The sequence below is a fragment of the Garra rufa genome, chromosome 16, assembly GCF_049309525.1.
Source record: "Garra rufa chromosome 16, GarRuf1.0, whole genome shotgun sequence".
Lineage (NCBI taxonomy): Eukaryota > Metazoa > Chordata > Actinopteri > Cypriniformes > Cyprinidae > Garra > Garra rufa.
The window spans coordinates 38855552-38868013 of record NC_133376.1 but is presented as its reverse complement, the minus strand read 5'-3'; the positions used below and the strand labels follow the sequence as shown (position 1 = coordinate 38868013).

Sequence of the window (12462 nt, the reverse complement as noted above, 5' to 3'; positions counted from 1 at the left end):
GAGAAACCCACCAAGATATTCTGAATCTCATCCTTCCTGCACTTGACGTGGTACATGACCATGTCCTGAAAGATGTCCTTGCGATTTTCCAGCTTGTTCATCTTGTCGTACGTGTCTGTATTTAGCACTGACCAGCCCAGGAACTGAGTGAGTGACTAAAAATGGATACAGATTCAAGTTTAGATTCACATTTACATTGCGGTTCACAATCAGCTCCAGATTTAGATTCATGTTCAGGTTCACATTTAATGTAGATTGAGTTTTCAGTTCAGATTCAGGTTTAGCTTCACATTTTTATTCAGGATCACATTTACTATAAGTAGAGATTCAAGTTTAGATTCACATTTACTGTAGATTGAGATTCTGGTTTAGATTCACATTTACATTTAATGTAATTCGATTCAGATTTACACTTACCTTTAGGTTCACATTTACTGTAAATTCAGATTCAGGTTTATAGTCACATTTTTCATCCAGGTTCATATTTACTGTAGACTAAGAGTCTGATTTAAATTCACATTTACATTCAGGTTCAGATTTACTGTATATAGTTTCTGGTTCAGATTTAGATTCACATTTACATTCAGGTTCACAATTAGGTTGAGATTCAGATTCAGGTTCAGGTTCGCATTCAATGTAGATTTAGGTTCCGTTCAAATTTATATTTATATTTACATTTACATTCAGGATCACATTTACTGTAAGTTGAGATTCAGGTTGAGATTCACATTTTATTTAGGATTAAATTTATTGTAGATTTAGATTCCAGTTCAGATTCAGATTTATATTTACATTTACATTCAGGTTCACATTTACTGTAAGTTGAGGTCAAGTTTAGATTAACATTTGCATTCAGGTTCACAATTAGTTTTAGATTCAGATGTATGTATATGTTCACATTTAATGTAGATTAAGATTCAGGTTCAGATTCACATTTTATTTAGGATTAAATTTATTGTAGATTTAGATTCCAGTTCAGATTCAGATTTATATTTACATTTACATTCAGGTTCACATTTACTGTAAATTGAGGTCAAGTTTAGATTAACATTTACATTCAGGTTCACAATTAGTTTTAGATTCAGATGTATGTATATGTTCACATTTAATGTAGATTAAGATTCTGGTTCAGATTCAAATTTAGATTCACACTTACATTCAGGGCCCGGTTTTTCAAAAGGTTTAATCCGGATAAAATTGATCCGGATTTAGTAATCCTTGTTTTTGCGATCCGTGATCACGTAATCCATCTTACTTTTGAGCCAGTTTTTCAAAGCAACATCGGATTGGATCAATCTGATCCGGATAGGAACTTTTCAGGATCAGCAAATCTGGATAACCAGTGCTCAAACAGGATAGGAAATCATAATGTAGAACTATAGATATGTAAAGAGCAACAAGTAGAATAGCCAGTGTGGGGTCAATATAAGTTTATTTTTATTTGAAATGAAAACACACACATTTAAAAAAAAAAACTAAAAACAAGAAAAAAAAAAAACCACCCCACCCTCTTCCAGCAGTCCGCTCATCTGAGACCTACAAAAACACTGTACAGTGAGGATATTTATAAGTTTCAAATATAGATGTATTGAATAATAAAAAAAAAGACTTAATGTCAAATAATAATTTCAAAAATCAGTGATTGCCATTCTTTGCATATTTTTGGTTATTAATCATTGCATGCATCACTAATAAATATTCTAAAAACAAAAAAATATTTCCGATTGTGATGAAAATATATATCAATTAGTGACAGAATAAAATTTATTGTTTTTGGTAAATTTTGACAGCTGTTTGGGGATTATTTTATGAGGCCAAACTCTTTCTACTTTGCTGTAGGCCTATACTGAAAGGCTGAATACATTAAAGCCTACCTAATCACTGTAGCCTGACGGATGAACAAATAAAATTAAAACCTTATGAATAAATAGGATATCTTGTAAGATACTGCATGATCCAAATATAGTATTATTTGATACATTTTTAAAGTTTTCATTACATTTTGGGCATGAAATCCACGCTGAATCCACCCTTCTGATGGGATCAGGTAAATCCAGATTTTTTGGATCAAAGTGATCCAAATCCTACAAAAAAGTTCTGAAAAACCCAAACTAAAGGTTTGATCCGGATCGAAACCAAGATTGGATTACATGATCTAATCCGATTATGTAATCCATTTTTTCTTTTGAAAAACCCATTTTCAAGATTTGATCCAATCCGTTATCCAAAATCCTAGTGGATTACTTTTGAAAAACTGGGCCCTGGTTCACATTTACTGTAAGTTGAGATTCCGGTTTAGATTCAGTTTACATTCAGGTTCAAATTTAATGTAGATTTAGATTCCAGTTCAGATTCAAATTTAGATTAACATTTTACATTTAGGTTCCCCCAATGTAGATTTAGATTACGGTTCAGATTCAGATTTAGATTCACATTTACCTTCAGGTTCACATTTACTGTAAGTTGAGATTTAGGTTTAGATTCACATTTTTTATTTAGGTTCACATTTACTGTTGATTGAGATTCCAGCTTAGATTCACATTTACATTCAGGTTCGGATTTACTGTAGACCAAGATTCCAGTTTAAATTCACATTTACATTCAGGTTCACATCTACTGTAAATTGACATTCAGGTTTACATTAACATTTTTAATTCAGGTAAACATTTACTGTAGATTGATATTCTGGTTTACATTCAGATTTAGATTAACTTTTACATTCAGGTTCGCATTTACTCTAAATTGAGATTCAGATTTAGATTTTTCATTCAGGTTCACATTAACTGTAGATTGAGATTCAGGTTTATAGTCAATGTTTACATTCAGGCTCACATTTACTATAAATTGAGATTCAGGATTATATTCATATTTTACATTCAGGTTGACATTTAAATCCGGTTCAGATTCAGCTTTAGATTCACATTTACATTCAGGTCATATTTACCGTAGGATGAAATTCAAGCTCAGATTCAGCTCTATATTCATTTTTTCATTCAGGTTCACATTTACTGTGGGTTGAGATTCAGTTTAAGATCCAAGTTTAGATTCACATTTTTAGGATGAGATTCAGGTTCAGATTCACATTCAGTTTCAGATTCGCACTGAGATAAAATTATATGAGTCAACAATGAAAAATTCACAAATAAATAATGCAGACTCTGCTGATCAATCCATTACTATATATTTAGGTATGACACACTACTGGTCTATACTGTGGCCTCAAATACCTCCATTAGTGTTTCATCCATTTCATCAAAAGGTTTTCCATCTTTCCTGTTATAGAACGTGGCCACGCCAACGATCTCCTCTTTCTTGTTTACGATTGGCAAAGAGAGTACATTCTTTATTGTCCATCCAGATTCATCCAAAGGCTCTTTCTGACAAGACAAAAATAAACTTTAAAAAGCTGAGGTGTACAGCTTTAATTTTTTGGAACACTGCTAATTTAATTTCATTTATTGTTCATGGCTTTTACAGAAGCATAAGTTAAGGTGAGCTCACTTGAAACTGAAAGAACTCGTCTTCAGCGGCGTTCATGATATTACAGATCTGTAAGGCAGAGTGAAGAGAAAGCAGCAGTCATGCTCACTGAGAAGGGGCATTGCTTGCTGATTAATTACTGTTCACAAAATTACAATTATCCATCATTTCAGTGTGGGAGCACATTCTATTCCCCCTCGCTGTGCACATGACAGGAGCATTATAAACCATAATAGCTTCCAACTTGTCTGACTACTGTGGCGTCAGCAGAGGAGAATGGAGGTCTAGAGTCTCACCAGGCCGTTCTCTGCAACGTAGGTGGGAAGCCCACTTAATAATGCCCAGTGGTCAGCTGCAGGGTTACTGTAACGACAATGCATATGCATCTAACCAGAACAATTCAGCACTTTTCTTTAATGAAGCCCATTTTTATTTTCTAGGAGGTCTACAGAAATAGAAAAAAATATGCCATTGAAATAACATAAAAACACAGTCTCTTATGCTAATCAAGGCTGAATTTGACTGAAATACAGTAAAAACTGTAATACTGTGAAATATTACAATATAACTTTTTTATTTGCGTCATATTTTAAATGTAATTTATTTCTGTGGTGCAAAGCTAAATTTTCAGCATTACTACTCCAGTCTTCAGTGTCACATGATCTCATTCCAATATGCTTATTTTATGCTTCAGAAACAATTATTATCATCACAGTTGAAAACAGTTGCTTTTTATATTCAATGGAAAAATTATTCTTCAACAAACAGAAAGTCCAAAAGCATTTGTTTGAAATAGAAATCCTTCATGACATTATAAATGATTTTACTGTCACTTTTGATCAATTTAATGCATCCTTACTGAAAAAAAAAAACTTATGCTCATCAAGGCCGCATTTATTTAAACAAATGTACAGAAAAATAGTAATATTGTGAAATATTATTACAATGTAAAATTATGTTTTTCCATTATAATATATATTATTCCTGTGATAAAAGCTGAATTTTCAGTATCATTGCTTCAGTGTCACATGATCCTTCAGAAATCATTCTGATATGCTAATATCTCATCAATGTTGAAAACATTTGTGCTGCTTAATAAATAAATAATAATAATAATAAATCGGCATATTAGAATGATTTTTGAAAGATCGTGACAATGAAGTAATGGCTGATGAAAATTCAGCTTTACATCACAGGAATAAATTATATTTTCAAGTATTTTAAATAGGAAACAATTTTTTATATTGTAATAACATTTTGCAATATTACTGTTTTTCTGTATTTTTATTAAATAAATGCAACCTTGATAAGCATTAGAGACTTTTTTTTTTTAAATACAAGTTTTACTGATCCCAAACTTTTTAACAGCAGTGAACATTTAGTTTCACATTTACTGTAAGCTGAGGTTTAGGTTTAGATTTGCGGTTTTCATTCAGGTTCACATTTAATGTGGTTTTAGATACCAGTATAGATTCAGATTTAGATTTAGATTCACATTTACTTTCAGGTTCACAATGAAAAAACGTTTTTAATAGCATTTTATAAACACAGTCTCTTATGCTAATCAAGGCTGTATTTATTTGACCGAAATACAGTAAAAACCGTAATACTGTGAAATAATATTACAATTTCATAACTTTTCTATTTTCATATATTTTAAATGTAATTTATTTCTGTGGTGCAAAGCTGAATTTTCAGCATCAGTACTACAGTCTTCAGTGTCACATGATCTAATTCGAATATGCAGATTTTATGCTTCAGAAACAGTTAAAAACAGTTGCTTTTTTATATTCAATGGAAACATGATTCTTTTTTCAGATTTCTTCTATGAACAGAAAGTGCAAAACAGCATTTATATGAAATGGAAATCTTTTGTGACATTATAAATTACTTTACTGTCACTACTGATCAAATTAATGCACCCTTGCTGAATAAAAGTATTTAAAAACTTTTTGAATGGTAGTGTATCTATGCTAGGAATATAAAAAAAGTTGTAATCTTAAATAAAAATAAAAATAATTAGGTTGAGATTCAGATTCATGTTCAAGGTCACATTTAATGTAGATTTAGATTCTGGTTCACATTCACATTTACACTGCCTTTCAAAAGTTTGGGATCAGTATGATTTTAATGTTTTTAAAAGAAGTTTCTTATGCTCATCAAGGCTGCATTTATTTGAACAAAAATACAGAAAAAACGAGGTAATATTGTAAAATATTACTACGATGTATAATGATGTGAAATGAAAAGACCTGGAATGTTTTCCTCAAAAACCCTAATTTCTTTTCAGCTGAAGAAAGAAAGACATGAATATCTTGGATTCAAACTAATTCTTAAAAAAAAAAAAAAAACGTTTTGAATGGTACTTTATCTATGCTAGGAATATGGAAATTTGTACTTTAAACTAACACTAAAAATAATTATTGCTCAAGCCTGGCTCAACAGGAAGGCCTATTCAAGAGTTTGGCCAGACATGCTATTTCCTCATGCAGTATGTTTATAAGATGCAATAATTGCAATGCATGCAATGTAGAATGATGCATGATAATACATGTGGCAACACTGGGCTTAATTAAATGCCAAGTGGACGCTCAAACTTAACAGGCAATATAAAATGTATTAACTTACGGAATTACTTTGATGTCCTCCTTTCCATGCAATATGTAATCAATCACTTTGTAGAAAATCACTTCCTGAAGCAGAATTAATACCGTAAGTCAAACATGTGACAGCATGTAAGAACTCATTCATGGCAGTTTTGTGTTTCTCTGACATGATTAACTAAACTCATATTTTCTATTTATTCGGCGTAACACTCACTCTGCCATCAGGGGTCTTTGGTCCGCTATAAGGGGGCACCTCTCCCATCAGGACGGGCCAAAGATCAAAAAACTCCTACAGACAAATAAATAAAAATATATTAGTAAACGCTTACAATTTTCAAATAATTACTAATCCTACTAAACCACTCACTTTAGTTTTGGTCATGTCGAGGAGGCCCACAGAGTAGCGGTCGCAGTTGAGAAAGGCTCGGACTGTATAGAGAGCCTTGTGGAACTGTCGTTCAATGTCAGTCAACTCCTCAAACACTTTGCTGGCAGACCAGAGCAACACCTTTAACGGAGATGTGAGGAAAAATAATGAGATCACCAAGCGGCAGTGTTTTTGGGTCAATGTCATATATCTCAATCTCACAGAAATCCCACCTGTCCTCTTCTGGTTTCACAGTTGTGCAGGTAGCTCAGGTGAAAAACTCGAAGCACCAGATTGGCAAAGTTGAGATATTTCTTCAGCGTCTGCAAGACAGAGACTTCGATTTACTCCAACAGAGCGTTTAATCTGTTCTGTAGACGTCTGTTTAACCCTCTGGTTGTGTTTGGATTCGGTCAATAAATGACCAGACTCCAAACAATTGCTTATAAATCTCTCATTATTTTCAACAAATATTGGATTCAATCTTTTTGTCAACTTGTTTTTTTTTTCCATTTAGGATTGGTTTTGTGTAATCTGTTTGCATCTGAGTAATCGTAGGCCTCATTTATTTGTGAGTAGGTACCTTGTTTTTTAAGTGAAAAAAATAATTTTTTATGAATAATTTTCACAATATGAGATAAAAAAAATTATAAAAATTTGCACCGTTTCTCACACTAGTGTGCTTTAATGTTTAATCAGGAAGTTTGCTTTTAAATGCTTTTATTTTGAACAAAATTGCAAAAAAAAAAAATCACACTTGCGGTGTTCCCGGTCAAAAATGACCAGACTCCAAACAATTGCTTATAAATTTCTCATTATGCTAGATTTTTAACAAATATTGGATTCAATCTTTTTGTCAACTTTTTTTCTTTAATTTAAGACTGGTTTTGTGTTTCTATTTGCATCTGAGTAATCGTAGGCCTCATTTCTCTGAGAGTAGGTACCTAATTTTCTGATTGAAAAAAGCATTTTTTACAATATGAGATAAAAAATTATGAAAATTTGCACCGTTTCTCACACTAGTGTGCTTTAATGTTTAATCAGGAAGTTTGCTTTTAAATGCTTTTATTTTGTACAAAATTGCAAAAAAATCACACTTGTGGTGTTCCCGGTCAAAAATGACCGGACTCCAAACAATTGCTTATAAATCTCTCATTATGCTAGATTTTCAACAAATATTGGATTCAATCTTTTTGTCAACTTGTTTTTTTTTTTCATTTAGGATTGGTTTTGTGTAATCTGTTTGCATCTGAGTAATTGTAGGCCTCATTTATTTGTGAGTAGGTACCTTGTTTTTTAAGTGAAAAAAAAATTTTTTTATGAATAATTTTCACAATATGAGATAAAAATTATAAAAATCTGCTCTGTTTCTCACACTAGTGTGCTTTAATGTTTAATCAGGAAGTTTGCTTTTAAATGCTTTTATTTTGTACAAAATTGCAAAAAATCACACTTGCGGTGTTCCCGGTCAATAAATGACCAGACTCCAAACAATTGCTTATAAATCTCTCATTATGCTAGATTTTTTAACAAATATTGGATTCAATCTTTTTGAAAACTTGTTTTCTTTAATATAAGACTGGTTTTGTGTTTCTATTTGCATCTGAGTAATCGTAGGCCTCATTTATCTGAGAGTAGGTACCTAATTTTCTGATTGAAAAAAGCATTTTTTACAATATGAGATAAAAAAAAAAATATGACAATTTGCACCGTTTCTCGCACTAGTGTGCTTTAATGTTTAATCAGGAAGTTTGCTTTTAAATGCTTTTATTTTGTACAAAATTGCAAAAAATCACACTTGCGGTGTTCCCGGTCAAAAATGACCGGACTCCAAACAATTGCTTATAAATCTCTCATTATGCTAGATTTTCAACAAATATTGGATTCAATCTTTTTGTCAACTTGTTTTTTTTTTTCATTTAGGATTGGTTTTGTGTAATCTGTTTGCATCTGAGTAATTGTAGGCCTCATTTATTTGTGAGTAGGTACCTTGTTTTTTAAGTGAAAAAAATAATTTTTTATGAATAATTTTCACAATATGAGATAAAAATTATAAAAATCTGCTCTGTTTCTCACACTAGTGTGCTTTAATGTTTAATCAGGAAGTTTGCTTTTAAATGCTTTTATTTTGTACAAAATTGCAAAAAATCACACTTGTGGTGTTCCCGGTCAAAAATGACCGGACTCCAAACAATTGCTTATAAATCTCTCATTATGCTATATTTTCAACAAATATTGGATTCAATCTTTTTGTCAACTTGTTTTTTTTTTTTTCATTTAGGATTGGTTTTGTGTAATCTGTTTGCATCTGAGTAATCGTAGGCCTCATTTATTTGTGAGTAGGTACCTTGTTTTTTTAAGTGAAAAAAATAATTTTTTATGAATAATTTTCACAATATGAGATAAAAATTATAAAAATCTGCTCTGTTTCTCACACTAGTGTGCTTTAATGTTTAATCAGGAAGTTTGCTTTTAAATGCTTTTATTTTGTACAAAATTGCAAAAAATCACACCTGTGGTGTTCCCGGTCAAAAATGACCAAACTCCAAACAATTGCTTATAAATCTCTCATTATGCTAGATTATCACCAAATATTGGATTCAGTCTTTTTGTCAACTTGTTTTCTTTCATTTAGGACTGGTTTTGTGTTTCTATTTGCATCTGAGTAATCATAGGCCTCATTTATCTGAGAGTAGGTACCCTACTTTTTGATTGAAAAAAGCATTTTTTTATGAATAATTATCACAATATTAAACAAAAAATTAGGTTTCTCACACTAGTGTGCTCTAATGTTTTATCAGGAAGTTTGCTATTAAATGCTTTTATTTTGTACAAAATTTCACAAAATCACAATTATATTGTGAAAATTATTCATAAAATTTAAAAAATGAGGTGCCTACTTTCGGATACTTTTTCGGACTTTTTGCAATTTTGTACAAAATAAAAGCATTTAAAAGCAAACTACCTGATAAAGTTTAAGTAGACTAGTGTGAGATGGAGTGCACATTTTTAGAATCTTTTGTGTAATATTGTGACAATTATTCATAAAAAAATGCTTTTTTCACTCAAAAAATGAGGTGCCTGCTTTCGGATAAATGAGTCCTAAATAAAAGAAAAACAAGTTGACAAAAAGAACGACTCCAATATTTGGTGATAATATAGCATAATTGTTTGGAGTCCGGTCATTTTTGACCGGGAACACCACAAATGTAATTAGCTGAAATAAAACTCACCAAAAATAACTAAACATTTTAACAAATTTACGAGAAGTACTTATACCCTGTGTGACCAAAGTCAGGAAGTTTGAGTCCAATGCGAAAACGTTAACTAGTATTTTCAGGAAAAAGAAACACTCTTCCGGGTAAATTTTACCCGAACACAACCGAGGGTTAATGAAAATGCTTTTACTGTATTAATATTCAGTGAAACCGCACTTGTTACATTCACTGGGGATTTGAGATTAAAAGTATGTGTGGTGAGCACGATGCATATAATTAATCTTTTTGCCATTGTTTATGTTTCAAATTGCATCCTCACAGAGACTCTGACTTATTGAGTATATAAACGTAAATCGCTGTACTCGCTATCACAAAGGAGGATATGAGTGAATGCTACCTCTTCATCCTGAGCAGTGAAATGAGGAGCGCCGATCTTGTTCACCGCCATCATGACAGCCACCATGTCCTTGCCATTCATGATGGGAGTTGCGAGCACGTTCTTGGTCTCGTACTCTGTAAGAGTGTCCACGAAGTCACTGAAATGGCTGTCCTGGAGAATGAAGCACATTTAAATTTACTGACACTGACACATACAATTAAATATTTTAATTTAGCTTGAAATAAAGGTTTGCTTATTATGTACCAATCTGGTGTTCCCTGTCAAAAATGACTAGCCTTTTATAAAAGTTCATTTCAATGCAGCTCAGGGTTTTCTTTTTGGATTTGACTGATTGTAGACCTTACTGATCTGAGTTTATGCACTTTTTGTCAAAAGCATTATTTGTGAATAGTTTTGGCAAATATCTTATTCAGGTCAGTACTAAATGCATGTGGTAAAAACTTGCATTTTGAAATTTCAGGATATTTAAATAGAATTTCTCTTATTTACTGTGCCTCTGAAACATTACTTTCTCCATATTCTCTTCCACATTAACACTAGAAAGGGAACGTGAAATGTAGAGTCAAGGTAAGCAGTGATATTCTGCTGACTTGTGGAACACGGCGTTAGGAACTGACCTTTAGATTTAATCCAGGATCGCTCTAATTTAACTCAGATTAAAGACTTTTATCCCCTCCAGACCTGGTAACATAACACACCGGGGAAGAGCGCTGACCTGCGCTAATCCAGCACTAGCCCTGCATATTAACAACAGTGCTGTGCACATACAAAGAGAAGAAATCTCACTCTCATAATGCTCGAAAACACTCGTTGTGTAAAGGAAGCAGGCGACACTTCTCGCATATACAAACAGTATATCTATGGATTTTGTGGTTAGTCAGCAGCCTGTCAGACATCTGAAACTGAGATAGCAAGCTGTCGCCACCTCCAGGGTTTCAAACACACCCGCTTGGTATTTCAGTCACATAACGCAAAGATTGAGAAACCCCATTTTTTTTAAGTGATTATGAGCACTACAGAGGAAAGTATATTGCTGTCTGCGATGCAGTGAAGCAAACTGTGTGCCAAACACAGCCTGTTCCTTTGAAAAATGCTTAGCAATTTCTAATCAAAGAGAGGGGGAGATTTCATGGCTGTCTCTACACAGCACATTGACTCATGCATATCTGTCTGTGCAACATCTCCTGCACATTTCTCACGTTTATCAGCACTAGCCACTAATAATAAGCATAAGATTGCGATTTTAGTGATAGTTCGCCCTGAGGAAAAAAAGGTACGAAAGCTGTCACTACTAATATGTACCAATTTATGTATGTACAGTACACTGCCACTTAAAAGTTTGGGATCCGTAAGATTTTTAATGGTTTTTAAAGACGTTTATTATGCTCATGAAGGCTTCATTTATTTGATCAAAAATACAGAAAAAAACTGTAATATTGTGAAATGTTATTTATTACTGTGATAAAAAGCTGAATTTTCAGCATCATTACTCCGGTTTTCAGTGTCACATGATCCTTCAGAAATCATTCTATTATGCTGATTTATTATCAGTGATGAAATTAGTTGTGCTGCTTAATATTTTGTTGGAACCTGTAAATAAAAGTTGAACAAAGTTTATTTTAAATAGAAATATTTTGTAACAATATCTAAAAGTTTGTGGTCAGTAAAATTGTATTCTTTCTTTTTTTAAAGAAATTAATACTTTTGATAGCAAAGACTTATATTGTTAGAAAAGACATATATTTTTAAATAAATGCTGTTATTTGTAACCTTTTTTTTTCATCAAGCATCCTAAAAAAAAAATCATAGGTTCCAAAAAAAAGTAAAAAAAATTAAGCAGCACAACTATTTCCAACATTGATAATTCGAAGATTCTGAGATTCTGAATAGTCATTTGCATACCTTCTCCTCTGACCATAATGACTTTGAATCAAACATGACTGAGAATTGCTAGCATTGCACTGCTCTCTACTTTATTTGATCCAAAATACAGCAAAAGCAGTATTATTGTGAAAATATTTTACTATTTAAAATAACTGCTTTCTATGAGAATATTTTAAACAGTAATTTATTCCTGTAATTTCAAAGCTGAATTTTCAGCATCATTACTCAAGTCCAAGTTGCTGTTTGAGATATTATTATTATTATTATTATTATTATCAATATTTAAAACAGTTGAGTAAATATTTTTCAGGATTCTTTGATGAATACCAAGAAGACAAAGTTGAACAGCATTTATTAAACATAGAAATCTTTTCAATATATCAATATCTAAAGTTTGTGGTCAGTTAACTTTTAAAAAAAATAAATCACAATATTACAGCGTTTATTAAAAATAGAAATCTTTTGTAACAATATCAATATAAGAAATATATAAGAAATTAATACTTT

At 31.9% G+C, this 12462-nt stretch overlaps 1 protein-coding gene across 2 annotated transcripts in view; it reads right to left on the bottom strand.

Annotated features, from left to right (window-relative positions):
* Positions 1-12462, bottom strand: part of LOC141287944 (rod cGMP-specific 3',5'-cyclic phosphodiesterase subunit alpha-like) — a 30696-nt gene that overhangs the window by 16927 nt on the left and 1307 nt on the right. Inside the window, exons 2-10 of one of the 2 annotated variants that reach the window (XM_073820057.1) lie at positions 10069-10221; positions 6687-6776; positions 6454-6594; positions 6301-6375; positions 6109-6173; positions 3777-3843; positions 3502-3549; positions 3228-3377; positions 12-155 (exon numbers count right to left, since the gene is read on the bottom strand). In XM_073820057.1, coding sequence (XP_073676158.1) covers positions 12-155; positions 3228-3377; positions 3502-3549; positions 3777-3843; positions 6109-6173; positions 6301-6375; positions 6454-6594; positions 6687-6776; positions 10069-10221 — 933 coding nt within the window. Of the gene's footprint in view, positions 1-11; positions 156-3227; positions 3378-3501; positions 3550-3776; positions 3844-6108; positions 6174-6300; positions 6376-6449; positions 6595-6686; positions 6777-10068; positions 10222-12462 lie in introns of those variants that run through there. The other variant, XM_073820058.1, reaches the window with a different exon arrangement.